Raw genomic sequence first — 19,898 nt, 5'->3', positions numbered from 1 at the left:
AGAAGCTACGTACTTTTCTTTATAGCATTCATTACGTATCCTGTTTCAGACCTCACGCCATCCTGCGTGAGCTTATAGCGTGCATTTCGGCCTTCTCTAGCAATATAACAAAACCTTTGTTTTTCAACTGGTTGGCTGATTTTTTGCAATCTCTACAGATTTTATTAACGACTTTTCAGCGTGTAGAACTACACTCCTGGAAATTGAAATAAGAACACCGTGAATTCATTGTCCCAGGAAGGGGAAACTTTATTGACACATTCCTGGGGTCAGATACATCACATGATCACACTGACAGAACCACAGGCACATAGACACAGGCAACAGAGCATGCACAATGTCGGCACTAGTACAGTGTATATCCACCTTTCGCAGCAATGCAGGCTGCTATTCTCCCATGGAGACGATCGTAGAGATGCTGGATGTAGTCCTGTGGAACGGCTTGCCATGCCATTTCCACCTGGCGCCTCAGTTGGACCAGCGTTCGTGCTGGACGTGCAGACCGCGTGAGACGACGCTTCATCCAGTCCCAAACATGCTCAATGGGGGACAGATCCGGAGATCTTGCTGGCCAGGGTAGTTGACTTACACCTTCTAGAGCACGTTGGGTGGCACGGGATACATGCGGACGTGCATTGTCCTGTTGGAACAGCAAGTTCCCTTGCCGGTCTAGGAATGGTAGAACGATGGGTTCGATGACGGTTTGGATGTACCGTGCACTATTCAGTGTCCCCTCGACGATCACCAGTGGTGTACGGCCAGTGTAGGAGATCGCTCCCCACACCATGATGCCGGGTGTTGGCCCTGTGTGCCTCGGTCGTATGCAGTCCTGATTGTGGCGCTCACCTGCACGGCGCCAAACACGCATACGACCATCATTGGCACCAAGGCAGAAGCGACTCTCATCGCTGAAGACGACACGTCTCCATTCGTCCCTCCATTCACGCCTGTCGCGACACCACTGGAGGCGGGCTGCACGATGTTGGGGCGTGAGCGGAAGACGGCCTAACGGTGTGCGGGACCGTAGCCCAGCTTCATGGAGACGGTTGCGAATGGTCCTCGCCGATACCCCAGGAGCAACAGTGTCCCTAATTTGCTGGGAAGTGGCGGTGCGGTCCCCTACGGCACTGCGTAGGATCCTACGGTCTTGGCGTGCATCCGTGCGTCACTGCGGGCCGGTCGCAGGTCGACGGGCACGTGCACCTTCCGCCGACCGCTGGCGACAACATCGATGTACTGTGGAGACCTCACGCCCCACGTGTTGAGCAATTCGGCGGTACGTCCACCCGGCCTCCCGCATGCCCACTATACGCCCTCGCTCAAAGTCCGTCAACTGCACATACGGTTCACGTCCACGCTGTCGCGGCATGCTACCAGTGTTAAAGACTGCGATGGAGCTCCGTATGCCACGGCAAACTGGCTGACACTGACGGCGGCGGTGCACAAATGCTGCGCAGCTAGCGCCATTCGACGGCCAACACCGCGGTTCCTGGTGTGTCCGCTGTGCCGTGCGTGTGATCATTGCTTGTACAGACCTCTCGCAGTGTCCGGAGCAAGTATGGTGGGTCTGACACACCGGTGTCAATGTGTTCTTTTTTCCATTTCCAGGAGTGTATATTGTAATACCCGATTCACGTTAAACAGCATTTTAGAATCTGATACATGACACAACGTTGTATTGTACACTGAAGCGCCGAAGAAACTGATATAGCCTAGCTTATTTAAGTACAGAGATATGTAAACAGACCGTGGGTAACGGCTGTATGAGACATCTAGTGTCTGGCGCAGTTGTTAGATTGGTTACTGCCACTACAATGGCAGGTTATCAAGATATATGTGAGTTTGAACGTGGTGTTATAGTCGGCGCACGAGTGATGGTACTGCATCTTCAAGGTAGTGATGAAGTGGGGATATTTCCGTTCTACCATTTTACGAGTGTGCCGTGAATATCAGGAATCCGGTAAAACATCGAATTTCCGACATCTCTGCCGCCGAAAAAGATCCTGAAAGATAGAGACTAACGACGACGGAAGAGTATCGTTCAACATGACAAAAGCGCAACCCTTCCGCAAATTGCTGCAGATTTCAATGCTGGGTCATCATTAGGTGTCAGCGTGCGAACCATTCAACGAACATAATCGATATGGGCTTTCGGAGCCGAAGGCCCACTCGCGTGTCCTTGACAACTGCACGACACAAAGCCTAACGCCTCGCCTGGGTCCGTCAACACTGACATTGGACTGCTGATGACTGGAAACATGTTGCCTGGTTGGACGAGTCTCTTTTCAAATTGTATCGAGCGGATGGACGTGTGCAGGTATGGGGACAACCCCATCAATCCACGGTCCCTGCATGTCAGCAGTGGACTGTTTCGTGGGAGCTCTGTAATGGTGTGGCGTGTGCGCAGTTGGAGTGATATGGGACCCCTGATACGTCTAGATAGGACTCTGAGAGGTGAGTCGTACGTGAGTATCCTGTCTTGTCTGTTCGACTGCATCTATTCACGTCCACTGTGCATTCCGACGGACTTGGGCAATGCCAGCAGGACAATGCGACACCGCACATGTCCAGAGTTGCTACAGAGGAGCGCTCTTCTGAGTTTAAAAGCTTCCGCTGGCTACCAGACTCCCCAGACACGAACATTATAGAGGATCCCAAGCTGCGACATCGTCGCGAAAAAACAATGACCCATATATGTAATAAGTTTCCTTTAATTTACATCTATGGTCACAAAATTTTTGTTAACGGATTACCGGTTTCGGTCTTTAATGACCATCATCAGATCTGCAGCAAGAATGGGAAAAACATAACTACACTCGTATTTATTTCATAGACTGCATTAATCAGATAATGTGGATCATCCACTGTTACGGAATTTCGTCATTCTTTTCTTGCAACGGAGTACCGCAGGGTAAGAGGGGCCCTCTGCCGGTCACGTTCCTCCAACCACTTCCCGCCTGTGCGGAATTCTGGCGTTAGCGCTAGCAGAGGGGGGGGAGGGGGGGCGCAGATTATGTGCAGTACTATGTATTCTTTCATTTTTGGCTCCTTTAGCGATTTGTTTTATGGTTGTTTAATATTATCCGATGGACTATCAACGGTGTTTAATATTTATGTCATTATCTAGAATATTGGCACTAGAGGACATGTCAACTAGAGCACGTCAAAACGCTGCTCACTCTCGCTCGCTTCTCGCTGAGTACGCGGCTCATTATCGCTGGCACAGGCGCTGAAGTGGGGATGACTGACGTCACACTACGAAACGGAGCTGAGACGAGGGTTGTCGAATAGGACGGGTGCCGGCCCGAGACTGCGAGAGCGCGAGCTGGCCGAGAGACTCGCATTATCGTAACGTAGCGGTAGGCTGTAAACTGTCACGGGACTAAACTCAGCATGAGTGGTTCCGGAACCGGGACCAGTGCAATGACTACCATCACAAAAGATGTTGTGTTGAAGAAACTTGCTGATGGGACATACATTCTGATAAATAAAGTGGGAGTAAGGAATGGCAGTTCCAGTTGGGAAAATTTTAAGGCAAGCCCTTCAATTATTACTAAATAATTGCAGAATAGAACTTCCGAATTCGATACGTGATAGTATTTGATTAATCGAATCGCTTCGTTTGTCTAGCATTTTTAATAAATTGATAACGTTTCTTGTGTCCGTAAACGAAAAGAAAAATTGTCTTCGCGAAACATACATGAAGGTGTTTATGACGACTGTTTCAGGTGGTTGTTGAAAGAGATACTCGTCTTCCAGTTGGTTACGTTCAGTGCCAAAATGGAAATTGTGGAGCATTGCTTGCTTACAAAGGAAGCACAACTGGAATGAACAGACATAAATGTAAGGATAATCGACACTTGTCAAGCGTTGCAGCTGCCAGTGCTGATAAAATATCTATTAGGGACAAATGTGTTTTAATGTGTGCAACAGACCTCCGACCATTTAATATGGTAAGTGGTGAAGGATTCATAAGCTTAGCTCAAGAACTGATAAATACAGGAGAAAAATGTGGACAAATCACCGCCCAAGACGTGCTACCTTCCCCAAGGACTGTAGCACGACATATTAAGGAATTGGCTGATCAAGTCAGGAGTGAACTTATTCCAGTAGTAAAAGACGCAATTGGTAAAAACCAGTGTTCAATGACGTGCGATCTGTGGACAGACAGTTACCGTAAGACCCATTACCTGACTGTCACATCCAGCTATATTGATGAGTCGACGGACAAATGGATACTAAAAAACAGTGTACTCTTAACTACGAGGTTTCCAGATGTTGCCAAGACTGGTGAACATATCATTACGGAAATATATGAACAAATGGCAGAGTTGCAGATAACGTCCTCGGAACTAAGACGGGCTACTTTCGTTACAGATAAGGGAGCTAACATCAAGAAAGCACTAGAAGCACACAAACGACTCCCATGTGTGATGCACTGTATTAATACAGCACTGAGGCACACATTCAATGAAGGTTTCTTAATGGATGAGATTCCTGCAGTGTATGACTCCATCCTGACTGTACGTAAACTAGTAGGCTTTATGAAGCGAACTGGCTTAGTCACGAGATTAGATAAAATCTTACACCATGATGTAGAAACCAGGTGGAACAGTGTGTACACGATGTTAGACTCATTCTATTCACAGAGAGACCAAATAGAGACGGTTTTGCGCGATTCAAACAAACACGAGATGATGATGTCGTATCAGAATGCGACTGTGGAAAGCGTTATTCAATTTCTGAAGGTTTTCAAAGAGGCCACGGACGATTTGGAAGGAGACAATGAGCCAACAGTACCATTTGTAGTGCCGTGGGTTTTGAAACTGATAGGTCTCTGCGAAACTGGAACCGACGATGTGACAATGTGTAAGCTAAAGAAGAGGGCAGAACTATTTATAAAACAGAAAGTTCTAAATGAACTACATGACATTCATTACGTGGCAACGTTCTTGCATCCCTGTTTCAAGGAACTATTAGTTTTTCCCGAAGAAAGAAGAGAAAGAATTCATCAAGATGTGCGAAAAATGTTAAATAACGTTGTTGATACGAACGTAACCAAGGAAGTCATGCCTTCTCCCACAAAAAAATTTCAAAATTGGCGAACATTCACCTCAAAATCGAAAGATGAGATTGAGAAATATATGAACATGGAGAGTCCAAACGATGAGATCACAGACCTTCTTTCATGGTGGAAAACAAATTCGTGTACCCTGTCGAAACTCATCAAACTCAGCAAAGAGGTTTTCTGTATACCTGCCAGTAGTGCCTCAAGTGAAAGAAATTTTAGTAAGGCAGGGTTGGTACTGACTCAGGAGAGAAGTTGTCTAGATTCCGATCGCGTTAATGATATTCTCATCATCCATAACAATAAGAGAACCAAATAACCTAAATTTGAATCACAGAAGCAAAGGCAACTGACAACTGGTCTTCTGAGATGTGTACGTAATCAAATATAATACTGAGAAGTGATAAGTAATGACTGCACAATTACGCAGTGAATATTACATACTTCATACTAAGTAAAGTAAACTGTTGTATAACTATGGTACTCAGGAGAACAGACTCAACTGCAGTGCAATATCTTCAGAAATGTGACTGCTGAATTAAGGTTTCAGATTAATTTGCGAAACTATATTCTACATTATTCGTTTTGAATATGTACACTTTCTTTTAATAAAATGAATTTATTATTGTGTACTACGGTCGTTTACATCGCTTGAGTAGAAGAAAATTGGTTGTGTATAAGACGTTACTTCCTCACTGAATAACAGATTTATTCCAACGTACTGTTTAGCAGGTGGATCGGTTCCTCAGCTGCTGCTTTAAATCGTTTTTCTTTTGGGTGCTATTGTACGACTGCCGGTACAACAGTCTTTGGTTGGTCAGTTAGTTAAATTTTCGATATATCATTTAAATGATTGTTTTATGGAAATGATGTGGAAAGAGCGTCTTTTTTTCTCTGGCTACCACCTTTTCAATAGACATTCTTCAAGGGTCAACAGAAACGTCCGATCTTACTCGTCGGCTTTGACCCGTGACGTAAGCGTGTTGTGGTGTGTGACGTCATTACGGCGCGGAGTTTGGTTTGCGATTGTGGCGTGTTTGTAGATGTCTTGTTTTTATTTGTGGTGCTCTTTGGTGGTGTGTTTTTTAAGGGCTGTGGGTAAAATGTATAGACCGAAAGTGGTTAGTTAGGGTGGGCTGGGTAGGTGGGTGGGTGGTTTATTTTGTTGTATAGTGTTTGTGTGTTGTATTTTGGAGTTGTGGGGGAGGGGGTTGACGTTTGGGTGGGTTGGGTTTTTATTTTAGTTCAGTATTTTTTCGTTGGTGTGTGTGTGTGTGTTTTTGAATGTGTGTGTGTGTGTGTGTGTGTGCGTGCGTGCGTGTGTGCATTTGTGTGTGATTGTGGTGGCCAATCTAGTTTGTGGAGCTGGAACTTTTTTGAGGTAAGTTCCGTTTTTTTTTTTTTTTTGTTATTTATGTATGTTTTGTGTATTGGGTATAGGTTGGAAACATCCGATCTCACGCGTCGGCTTTGACCCGTGACGTAAGGGACCTACACATTGATCTGTAGCGTAGCCCTGAATACGAGGTTAGGTTGGGAGTTTTTTTTTGGAATGCGGCCGCGGCAGCGGCCGCCTATGATTCGAAAATATTGATTTGACACTAATGAACATGTATACGTAATATGAAGCAATTTGATGAACATATTGATCTGTAGCGTAGCCCACTTGAGGTTAGGTTGGGAGTTTTTTTTTGGAATGCGGCCGCGGCAGCGGCCGCCTATGATTCGAAAATATTGATTTGACACTAATGAACATGTATACGTAATATGAAGCAATTTGATGAACATATTGATCTGTAGCGTAGCCCACTTGAGGTTAGGTTGGGAGTTTTTTTTTGGAATGCGGCCGCGGCAGCGGCCGCCTATGATTCGAAAATATTGATTTGACACTAATGAAGCCTGTGGGGGGATGGGGGGGGCACTGCAGACTCCCCCCACCGCATAACGACACATGATGATCAAATTTTGAAAAAAAATGAAAAATTTTTTCCGTACCTGCTAAACTGCATAAGTGCCGATGTATGTAGGTGTAAGGGTAGCTTTCGTTTCTTACTTTTCTATTGGGGGATGTGATCGGTAGGTTCTGTTGAGCTATATAGGTTAAGGGAAGTGTCCGATTATGGATAGGAATGTGTTTTTTGGTATTTGGTCAGTTTTGTGATGTTGATTTATTTCGTTGTTTTGCGTGGTTTTGAATGGCGGTCGGTGGCTACATTTCTGTATATTTAGTTTCTCCCCACCCAAAAACCCCTAATTTCCCACGCTTGTCCCGTTACAGTCATTAGGCTTTTTGTGAAACTTGTGTATTTCAGTGTTTACAATACGTATGCGATGTTTTTATATCCGCCATATTGGAATTGTTTATAGTCGTTTCCGCGGTATTTGTGACGTCATGGGTCAAAGCCGACGGGTAAGATCGGACGCTTCTGTATTTCCTTCTTCAATGGAACAGAAGGAGTTGTCCAGGAGAAGTAATTTTTAAGTTCGATTTAAAACTCACTTTGCTACCTGCCAGACATTTTAATTTTTAAGTTAGATGTGAACTTACTTTGCTACCTGCCAGACATTTTATGTTATTGGGCAAGTAATCAGAGATATTTGTTATTGCATATTGAACTCCTTTCTGAGCCACTGACAGCTTTAACAATGGGTAAGATCTTTTTTCCCTCTAGTGTTCTCCCTATGGACAACACTGTTCTTCTCAAACTGTGATGGGCTGTTTCTAACGAATGTCAGTAGCAAATATATGTATTTTGACGGCGCAGTTAAAATGCCAACCTCCTTGAAGATTATTGTGCCTACATGATTTCCGTGAGTGAACATAGCATATTATTTTTACTGCTCTCTATTGTGCAATCAGTATTTTCTTTCTAAGTGATGAGTTACCTCAGAACATCATTCCGTAACGCATTTTTCTTTGTTGAGTTCAAGCATCGTAATCTTAAGGTTCTTTCAGCTTTAGCAATAGGTGGATCCGGCTTTTTGTAGTTTTTCTTATGTCTGTTGCTGTGGTTTGTATATTTTCAGTCAGCTTTGGCAGCTTTATTTTTGTAATTACGTGGACTGGATTTGCTCGAATGTCTCAGTTTTGATTCGTTCGACCGAAATGTGTCTTAAATCTACCAGAATGCATTCATACATACCAGCACAACTGTGACATGACACACGTGCATGTTCCTTACTAGTATACTTGTAACTCGGGTAGCCGCACACAGTACGATACGCGTTCGGAACGGCCCCATGCGACCGGCGGCGCTGCAGGTGGCCAGCCGAGAGTGTCGGGTCGCCTCGTTATCGAGACCGCGCTCTCGGAACACGACAATCTCGCAGGCAGCATTCTCGCTGCTCAGTCTCGCTTACGAGAAAGAGCGGGAATACGGCGACAGCTGACGGCCTCTAATGTCAACCACTGTTTCTTAACTCTTCCTCTTTTTAACAATATTACTTTTGTCGTGTTCTACTTTTTATTGCTTTTTATTACTTTAATGCCTTTTATATGTTATGAGCTTATTACAGACTTCAACTATTGTATTTTCGCTGTTTCAATTAGTTATTGAAAACTAGTGTATGCCGACATTTGCGACATCTGGTGAACTTACAACACAAACATCTTGTGGCTACTGTACGGCAGCTTGTTTTAAACAGTAGTACTACTGACAACATGACTCGTGCGTGTGATGTTATCTATATGTATTTGACGATGCTGGTGCTGATTCCGCGCCGGCCGGGGTGGCCAAGCGGTTAAAGGCGCTACAGTCTGGAACCGCGTGACCGCTACGGTCGCAGGTTCGAATCCTGCCTCGGGCATGGGTGTGTGTGATGTCCTTAGGTTAGTTATGTTTAAGTAGTTCTAAGTTCTAGGGGACTGATGACCTTAGAAGTTAAGTCCCATAGTGCTCAGAGCCATTTGAACCATTTTGCTGATTCCGCATTTAACATTTGACGATGCGACTATGGCTGCAGTACATTAGGACTTTGTTTTTATGAAACAGGTATGCCTCTTCATATTTAAAGCGCACAAATGTAAATTTTGTCAGTACTACTTTTGATTATGGTCTACGTATTGTTCTTAAGCTGTATACAGTTTGCGAGTGTAGTTATGTTTTTCCCATTTTTGCTGCTGATCTGATGATGGTCATTAAAGACCGAAACCGGTAATTTGTTAACAAAAGGTTTGTGACCAAAGACGTAAATTAAAGGAAACTTATTATTGGGGATATCTGGGATGCCTTGCAACGTGCTCGTCAGAAGAGATCTGCACCCCCCCCTCCCCCCCCCCCACGTACTCTTAAGGATTTATGGGCAGCCGTGCAGAATTCATGGTGTCATTTCCCTCCAGCACTACTTCAGACATTAGTCGAGTCCATGTCTCGTCTTGTTGCGGCAGTTCTGCGCAGTCGCGGGAGCCCTACACGGTATTATGCAGGTGTACCAGCTTCTTTCGCTCTTCAGTGTAGTATCCGATACACTACATAATTCGTTGTAAGAGGTGCCATCTGTTGCTTGTTAATAGAATTTTTACGGCTCCATGTGTGCCTAGTGTTGCTACCAACTGTACCAGGAAGGACGATGCGGCAGTTACGGATGTGGTGTGCCTGTGTTGCAGGGACGTGGCGACGGCGTACTCGGCGGGCACGTACCCTGCGCCGGCGGAGGCGCCTTCGCAGTTCACCGGGCACTCTCTGTACGGTGGCGGGCCGGCGCAGGCGGTGCCGGTGGCCGTGCCGTACCCGGTGCCCGTGGGGCCGCACCTGCAGGTGGGCCAGCCGCACCAAGACCCTGCAGCTGCAGCTGCCGCTAGCGCCTTCACCCTGCAGCCGCCCCGCTGCTTTCTCCGAGGGGAGGTCAGCCGCGCACCGACATTCTCCACTCTCTCTCTCTCCTCTCTGTCTTTCGCTCCCCCCTCCCCCTCTCTCTCTATCTCCCTCCCTCTCTTTCTGATTGAAGTCCGTGCTCTTTGTGTAAGTCAGTAAACAACCACGTCACGAATGGGACGGTGACGTCACTGAGCAAAGTGTACCGTGTGTGGTGTCTTAAAATCTTGAATACGTTGCAGCCTACGGGCGTGTAGAAACAGGTGACTGCAGCGTCGCCTGCCAACACCGGAAGTTACCGTTTTCTCACCGAACTCACTCCTATTATAGTACTATAGTTGATAATTCTTCCGGGTTATATAGCCGTGGTCCATGGTATACTTCTATTCCTAACGTTTCGTCCAATACTACGTTGGTCATCCTCAGAGGTATGGCTGGTCCTGTTGAGTCTTGCCGACAGCACAACAGCACCATCCGGTCGTGAAAGCCTTCATTGTATGATTATAGTACTATAGTTTGTGCTTTTGTGTCTTCTTAATCATAATTTCGTGGTTTGCTTTGTTTTTGTGACACGCTGCAAAGGTTGCATCAGGGCTAGAGATTTTTTTGTGCTAGTGTTCTCCCGCATAAAGGACGAAATAGCTGAAAGCAAAAAGGTACGGCTATTTATGTTTTACAATACCGGTATCTGGACGTTAAAAACCTTACATTGTGCATAAGTAAGAATCAGTGATAAAGACAGAACTGTTTAACGAGAAAAATAGTTTTCAGCGGAATTTGGAAACACAACACAGAAGAGATACAGGAAAAAGACTCTTTTTAAAGCCTCGCAATATTTTTTGACGTGGTTGTAAGTAATATAAGGGGGTTCCAGGAGAGATGGTCATATAAATGACCTAGTAGATAGTGTCGGAAGTTCCATACGGCTTTTCGCGGATGATGCTGTAGTATACAGAGAAATTGCAGCATTAGAAAATTGTAGCGAAATGCAGGAAGATCTGCAGCGGATAGGCACTTGGTGCAGGGAGTGGCAACTGTCCCTTAACATAGACAAATGTAATGTATTGCGAATACATAGAAAGAAGGATCCTTTATTGTATGATTATATGATAGCGGAACAAACACTGGTAGCAGTTACTTCTGTAAAATATCTGGGAGTATGCGTGCGGAACGATTTGAAGTGGAATGATCATATAAAATTAATTGTTGGTAAGGCGGGTACCAGGTTGAGATTCATTGGGAGAGTGCTTAGAAAATGTAGTCCATCAACAAAGCAGGTGGCTTACAAACACTCGTTCGACCTATACTTGAGTATTGCTCATCCGTGTGGGATCCGTACCAGATCGGCTTGACGGAGGAGATAGAGAAGATCCAGAGAAGAGCGGCGCGTTTCGTCACAGGGTTATTTGGTAACCGTGATAGCGTTACGGAGATGTTTAGCAAACTCAAGTGGCAGACTCTGCAAGAGAGGCGCTCTGCATCGCGGTGTAGCTTGCTCGCCAGGTTTCGAGAGGGTGCGTTTCTGGATGAGGTATCGAATATATTGCTTCCCCCTACTTATACCTGCCGAGGAGATCACGAATGTAAAATTAGAGAGATTAGAGCGCGCACGGAGGCTTTCAGACAGTCGTTCTTCCCGCGAACCATACGCGACTGGAACAGGAAAGGGAGGTAATGACAGTGGCACGTAAAGTGCCCTCCGTCACACACCGTTGGGTGGCTTGCGGAGTATAAATGTAGATGTAGATGTAGATGTAGATGTAGATGTAGAATTCACACATGGAAAGTACAGGCCAAAAGTAGCTAGAAAGCTCCAGTAAACATGGGTTCGCAAATCCACCGTTGCCTTAGTATCGCATTAATTCGAGTTGGGAAGCAGCAGTAAACCCCCTGTAAACCGCGGTATTGACGTTCGTATCACAAGGTTTGGAATCGATTACAATTATCTGTTTGTACACGCATGCGCAATTACTTCCCTTTCCCACTCTGTGCACCGTGCCGTACCGGACTCACAATCAGTTACGAACGTAAAGGCACCACGGACTGAGGTTACACGAGTGAAAGTACGCTCATATCCACTTCATGTATGGCAGAAGGAATGGCAGTGCCCTTGAGGCAGGACTGCTCATAGACCGCATTACTGGGGCACACTTCCTACCACAGAGACTAACCGGACAGCAGTACTTGCAGTTTTTGCGGACTGTATTTCCAGATGTACATGATGATGTCCCACAGAACCAACGCCTCAACACATGGTTTATGCATCACGGTGCTCCAGCACGTTTTCATTTACGAGCGTGCCGGCTTCTAACTCGGACGTATGGTCAACATTAGATAGATAGAGGAGGGCCTTTGCCATGGCCTCCAGGGTCTCTGGATTTTAATATCATGGATTTATGGGCGTGGGGTCATGTCAGAAGCCTGGTCTACTCTACGCTGGTGAACTCTCTTGAGGAATTACGCTTATGGATTGAAGCATTCTTCCAGCATTTACACAATTCCCCTGGATTGCCTGAGAGGATTCGCAACTCATTTAGGAGACGAGTTCAGTGTTGCATTCAAACACATGGACAACATTTCGAACATCTTCTTTAACGTTTAGAGACGCCATGTTTTCCTAGACACTGATGAACAGCAACAGAAAATGTATTTCGACAACGGTTGATTTGTGAACCCATGTTTATTGGAGCATTATAGCTACTTTTGGTCTGTACTTTCCATCACTTCTGAAACAAACTGAATATTTTCCCGAACGGAGGAACGTAGATATTTTCGTTTCGACCTGTACATCCATGTGTGAATTATCGATCATCTCTCCTGGAACCCCCTGTGTACCTACAACCACGTCAAAAAATATTTACGAGGCTTTAAACAGAGTCTTACAGTATCTCTACTGTCTTGTTTTCTTATCTTCTCCGCTGAAAATTATTTTTCTCGTTAAACAGTTCTGTCTTTTTCACTGACTCCTACTTATGCACAATGTAGGGGCGACTGGAATGCAGTTGTAGGGGAAGGAGTAGAAGAAAAGGTTACAGGTGAATATGGGCTTGGGACAAGGAATGAAAGAGGAGAAAGACTAATTGAGTTCTGTAACAAGTTTCAGCTAGTAATAGCGAATACCCTGTTCAAGAATCACAAGAGGAGGAGGTATACTCGGAAAAGGCCGGGAGATATGGGAAGATTTCAATTAGACTACATCATGGTCAGACAGAGATTCCGAAATCAGATACTGGACTGTAAGGCGTACCCAGGAGCAGATATAGACTCAGATCACAATATAGTAGTGATGAAGAGTAGGCTGAAGTTCAATATATTAGTCAGGAAGAATCAATACCCAAAGAAGTGGGATACGGAAGTACTAAGGAATGACGAGATACGTTTGAAGTTCTCTAACGCTATAGATACAGCAATAAGGAATAGCGCAGTAGGCAGTACAGTTGAAGAGGAATGGACATCTCTAAAAAGGGCCATCACAGAAGTTGGGAAGGAAAACATAGGTAGAAAGAAGGTAGCTGCGAAGAAATCATGGGTAACAGAAGAAATACTTCAGTTGATTGATGACAGGAGGAAGTACAAACACGTTCCGGAAAAATCAGGAATACAGAAATACAAGTCGCTGAGGAATGAAATAAATAGGAAGTGCAGGAAAGCTAAGACGAAATGGCTGCAGGAAAAATGTGAAGACATCGAAAAAGATATTATTGTCAGAAGGACAGACTCAGCATACAGGAAAGTCAAAACAACCTTTGGTGACATTAAAAGCAACTGTGGTAACATTAAGAGTGCAACGGGAATTCCACTGTTAAATGCAGAGGAGAGAGCAGATAGGTGGAAAGAATACATTGAAAGCCTCTATGAGGATGAAGATTTGTCTGATGTGATAGAAGAAGAAACAGGAGTCGATTTAGAAGAGATAGGGGATCCAGTATTAGAATCGGAATTTAAAAGAGCTTTGGAGGACTTACGGTCAAATAAGGCAGAAGGGATAGATAACATTCCATCAGAATTTCTAAAATCATTGGGGGAAGTGGCAACAAAACGACTATTCACGTTGGTGTGTAGAATATATGAGTCTGGCGACATACCATCTGACTTTCGGAAAAGCATCATCCACACAATTCCGAAGACGGCAAGAGCTGACAAGTGCGAGAATTATCGCACAATCAGCTTAACAGCTCATGCATCGAAGCTGCTTACAAGAATAATATACAGAAGAATGGAAAAGAAAATTGAGAATGCGCTAGGTGACGATCAGTTTGGCTTTAGGAAAAGTAAAGGGACGAGAGAGGCAATTCTGACGTTACGGCTAATAATGGTGCAAGCTGTTCGAGATTCTGAAAAAAGTAGGGGTAAGCTATAGGGAGAGACGGGTCATATACAATATGTACAACAACCAAGAGGGAATAATAAGAGTGGACGGTCAAGAACGAAGTGCTCGTATTAAGAAGGGTGTAAGACAAGGCTGTAGCCTTTCGCCCCTACTGTTCAATCTGTACATCGAGGAAGCAATGATGGAAATAAAAGAAAGGTTCAGGAGTGGAATTAAAATACAAGGGGAAAGGATATCAATGATACGATTCGCTGATGACATTGCTATCCTGAGTGAAAGTGAAGAAGAATTAAATGATCTGCTGAACGGAATGAACAGTCTAATGAGTACACAGTATGGTTTGAGAGTAAATCGGAGAAAGACGAAGGTAATGAGAAGTAGTAGAAATGAGAACAGCGAGAAACGTAACATCAGGATTGATGGTCACGAAGTCAATGAAGTTAAGGAATTCTGCTACCTAGGCAGTAAAATAACCAATGACGGACGGAGCAAGGAGGACATCAAAAGCACTCGCTATATCAAAAAAGGCATTTCTGGCCAAGAGAAGTATACTAATATCAAATAGCGGCCTTAATTTGAGGAAGAAATTTCTGAGGATGTACGTCTGGAGTACAGCATTGTATGGTAGTGAAACATGGACTGTGGGAAAACCGGAACAGAAGAGAATCGAAGCATTTGAGATGTGGTGCTATAGACGAATGTTGAAAATTAGGTGGACTGAGGTAAGGAATGAGGAGGTTCTCTGCAGAATCGGAGAGGAAAGGAATATGTGGAAAACACTGATAAGGAGAAGGGACAGGATGATATGATATCTGCTAAGACATGAGGGAATGACTTCCATGGTACTAGAGGGAGCTGTAGAGGGCAAAAACTGTAGAGGAAGACAGAGATTGGAATACGTCAAGCAAATAATTGAGGACGTAGGTTGCAGGTGCTACTCTGAGATGAAGGGGTTAGCACAGCAAAGGAATTCGTGGCGGGCCGCATCAAACCAGTCAGTAGACTGATGACCAAAAAAAACAAAGGGTTTTTAAGGTCCAGATCCCGATATTGTAAAACATAAATAACCGTACCTTTTTGCTTTCAGCTATTTCGGTTTTGAATAGTGTGGAGAACGTACCCATACGACCTTTGTGAAGAACATGCAATATGAATTTTGTTTCGCTGAAAAATAATCTCTATTATCACTGTTTGTTCCTACATTCTGCTACTATATTTCGATTTTTTTCATAGAAAACCTCACTTTCACTGTTCAGGCGCCAAACTACATGGCAAACAGCTCACACAACTCACGAAATTCTGTAGCTGGAAGTTTGAGCTATCGAGCGTTCGGGATTCTGGCATGACTCCTTTGAAATAAATGTTTAAAATTTCCTTTAAATTGGTTTATTGTCTTTAGAAGATGGAAAATGGCTATAAAGTTCGTATTTTATATCCCGACATCAATTATGCACTGTTACTGTCTCTATTATTACAAGTTCACACCAGAAAGCTGCCAGGAGATATTTAATCCGACCCGACATTCTGAACGTCCTAAACAGTCACTGACCCACTAGTACTTGCAAGTTAACACATTCATTCGTTCGGTAGACTTCTGTTCAAGAAGTGCTCGCCATAATGTCTCGTAATCAGCACGAAAAACACCACACGGAATTTATGTACGATATGAAATGTTCACACACGAATATCTCCTAAAATAAACCTTCTAACGAAGCTCAAACTTTCACAAAATACTCAATACAGTAGTCGCTTTTCACGAACGACGCGAGAGCCAATCAAACTCACGAATTTCTTCATATTGCCATACATTTGATCACCGCAGTTTAACATCTGTGTTTACCGGTAGACGGTTCCCTAGCGACTCTGTCGACTTATGGATCTGAGGTACGAAGCCCTACTTAGACGGGCGGGAAATACTGAATTCATTTTGGCTAGTATTTTAAACAGAACATCTCGAGCACTTCTACATTCGCGGTATTTCTAATATCAGCGAATCATATTACCACAAGTAATTTATACTAGAAATCTTGTAATGTCGAAACTAAATACTATTTAATGAAAACAAAATACGATTACTTTCCACAAAATAAATTACTGATAAATTTAATACTCAGCGTCCCTTCTGGCTGCCTTTTACGTATAAAATCAAGCTCACTCAGGTATAAGCCACAAATACCTCTACTGCACAACTTTGTCAGGCAAACATTTACATAGTTTTAATCAAATATCACATTCTCACTTTACATATGTCCTCCATTCACTCTCTCCAAAACACCCATACAACCAAAACACGATGAAATAATAATTTTCCAAAGCACTTCTAATTACGTCAGAAATCTGTTGTAATGAAACTGAAGAAAATTCCAGAAAATTAGATTATATGAACCTATCGTCTTGGTTGTAGTTTAAATGGACACTACAGATGGGTACATTACAGTCCCTTACTCAGTTCCACAATGCCGGCACGATTATTGTGTGTATTGTCTAAAAGTTTATATTTGCAAAAATATTGAAGTTACTGATTTGAAATTTCAAGAGTACAGATGTGTTATTCGTAGAATTTGATATACTCAGTATGAAAATGATCGACTGATATGTAATGGTACTTCTTCAGATTCATAGAGAGTATGTTTAACGTGCTGCACGCAGCGTTAGTCAAGCACAAGGCTCGCTCGGCCCGGTTCGCAGCGTCAGCTGTGGCAGGGTGAGAACCAAAATTTGCTCATGTCCCGGTTCCAGGGGAAGCTGCTCTTTCAATGCAAGATGACAACTCCTAATTATTTGCTACGTTACAAGGTGACACGTTTTCAAAAAATGGTTCAAATGGCTCTGAGCACTATGGAACTTAACATCGGAGGTCATCAGTTCCCTAGAACTTAGAACTACTTAAACCTAACTAACCTAAGGACATAACACTCATCCATGCCCGAGGCAGGATTCGAACCTGCGACCGTAGCGGTCGCGCGGTTCCAGACTGAAGCGCCTAGAACCGCTGGGCCACACCGGCCGGCGGTGACACGTTTTCTCTCAGCCACGATCCGTGTCGATAATCCAGTGCCCGCTGCAACTGTGACTGGCGATGTCTTTGGGTAACATGGGAACGAGTATCGGTCGTTTGCTGCGCAGCACCACGCGCAAAAATATGCGTTGAAGGATGCGCTCTGGAACACGCGTGCCTGCAGCAGCAATTTATGCTGTCGCCAGATCTTCTACAGATCGCTGCCTGTCCTGCTTTCCAGATCGAGCCTCAGAGAGACACCCAGGTCTTGTGATGAGGCGTGGACGCCCAACACCGATGTTCAACTACTTTTCATGGACGCTGAGGGTAGTGGCACGTGAACAGTCGACCAACTTCGCAGTTTCCGGGATGCTCATTCGCAGACGTCCATTGTCAGAGTGGATTAAGTCAGTGGATATGCCCATCTGTGGTCCACATTATCGCTATTCCTCATAGACACTTTGCATACCGCGTCACGTGCTCTTAACGACACCAGACGATATTCAGTTTCGCGGTGGATAATGGACATAACGCTTCCTTTCATCAGTGGATCTTAGCCTCCTCTCTCCTGCTGAACAGAAAGGAGGAAAGTTCCATTGAGTTCTCAGCACTACACGTATACTGTATATATATATATATATATATATATATATATATATATATATATATATATATATTTATTGTAGGTACGACGCCACCTCCAGATGAGAAATAACAAGGCGTGTTAGGCGCCTGCATACAAAATACGAGGGTAGTTCGGAAAGTAAGTTCCATTTGGTAATAAAAAAGGAATCGAATACAGGTAAAGAAAGCAATTTATTTCAAAAAGTCTATAACACTGACATTACTTTTCAAAATAGCCCCCGTAATTTTCCAGCATTTGTCGTAGCGTGGTATAAGTTTATGTATTCGTTCGTTCTAGTCGCCTATGTTGTCAACCATGTGCTGACATGTTCTTTTACCTTTTCATCGCTGTTGAAGCGCTTGCCAGCATGGACGACTTCAGATGCCGAAAGAGATGAAAACCGCTAGGAGCGAGGTCCTTACTGAACGTAGGATGGCCAAGAACGTCCCAACTAAAGCTCCGAAGGAAGTGCTTTGTCATATTCGCGTGTGTGGTCTGGCGTTGTCGTGAATGAAAACCACAGCTTTGGACATCATTCCTGTGCGCTTGTTCTGTATTGCGCAGCGTACTTTGTTAATCGTCTCGCAATAAACATCCTTGTTGATTGTTTCACCTCGTGATAAAAAAATCAGCCAGTAAAATGCTTTATCTCTCCAAAAACACTGTGCATATGACTTTTCGGAGTGCCAAGAGTTGCTTGGGTTTATCCTTTCCTGGGAACGAAGTGTGCCTCCATTTCACCCATTGCCATTTCGTTTCACGTGTGTCATAAGTAATGTAAGTTTCATCCCTCGTGACTAACTGGGATAAAAATTTATCGCCATCGTCACTGTTGCGCGTCAAAAAACTCAAATGGTTTGCCCATCTGTTGTTGTTTGTGTTGTACACTAAGAAGTTTAGGCACCCAATGCGCGCTAAGTTTATGAAAATCTAGTTTTTCAGTAACAGTCTCCTAAATTACTGTTCGTGGAATTTGTGGAAGTTGATGAGCAATAGCATCAATCTTGAACCTATGGTTTTTTCAAACATTTCTTCAACTGCACTACCCAGTTCATCAACAGCCACAGACGGACGTCCACTTCCACTTCGTTTTTCCTTATGCGCTTGATGACGCCCTTTCTTACATTGTCGGGCCCATTTTCTCACCACTCAAGCACTCACTGCACTTTCACCTTAAACTTCCCAGATTTGTCGACACGATTGTCACTTGGTACAACGTTCTTAGCATTCGGAAAACGAATCACAGATCTCAATTCACACGCGGTGGAATTTTAGATCAACGATGCCGTCATAATCAATCACTACGAATGCCACACAATTACAGAGCGATCTGGAAATGGCGTTATTTCGTTCTGCTTGAACCGCACATACTGCTGCGCATGAGGGGAATTGCGATCGTAGGAGTGCCGGGGAGAAAAATCGAAACGGAACTTATTTTCCGTAATACCTGTGGTGTCACCGCCAGACACCACACTTGCTAGGTGGTAGCTTAAATCGGCCGCGGTCCATTAGTACATGTCGGACCCGCGTGTCGCCACTGTCAGGATCGCAGACCGAGCGCCACCACAAGGCAGGTCTCGAGAGACTTACTAGCACTCGCCCCAGTTGTACGGACGACATTGCTAGCGACTACACGTACGAAGCCTTTCTCTCAATTGCCGAGAGACAGTTAGAATAGCCTTCAGCTAAGTCCATGGCTACGACCTAGCAAGGGCATTAACCATATCTGGAGAGAGTCTCACTTGTATTATCAAGAGAAATGTACCACAATGAATTAAAGTTAAGTATACGAGAAGCTCCGTTCTTTTCTTTATAGCTTTCATCACGTATCCTGTTTCAGACTTAACGCCAGTCGGCGTGTGTGTACGCGTGCCTTTCGGTTACCCGTCACTGTGGACTGGCTGCCTTGTCAGTCCACTACAATACCCTCGTAAAACACGAAAGCAGTGTTACATTGGTGCAGCAGCTCAGCACGGCGCTAATGCAACACCATTGTGATTGTGGGCAGTTTCATGAAGCACGAGACACGCGTGGACGCACACATGTAAAATGAGAGAGGAGAT

The 19,898-nt window shown here is 44.3% G+C and overlaps 1 protein-coding gene across 1 annotated transcript in view; it reads left to right on the top strand.

The window, feature by feature from the left end:
- The window catches only part of LOC126260291 (uncharacterized), a 146,355-nt gene that overhangs the window by 82,803 nt on the left and 43,654 nt on the right, over positions 1–19,898 (top strand). Inside the window, exon 3 of the mRNA XM_049957615.1 lies at positions 9,675–9,825. Within this exon, the coding sequence (XP_049813572.1) occupies positions 9,675–9,825 (151 nt within the window). The remainder of the gene's footprint in view (positions 1–9,674; positions 9,826–19,898) is intronic.

Source organism: Schistocerca nitens, chromosome 5 (genome assembly GCF_023898315.1).
Source record: "Schistocerca nitens isolate TAMUIC-IGC-003100 chromosome 5, iqSchNite1.1, whole genome shotgun sequence".
Classification (NCBI taxonomy): domain Eukaryota; kingdom Metazoa; phylum Arthropoda; class Insecta; order Orthoptera; family Acrididae; genus Schistocerca; species Schistocerca nitens.
The sequence above is the reverse complement of the archived record's forward strand: the minus strand, read 5'-3'. Positions and strand labels throughout refer to the sequence as shown.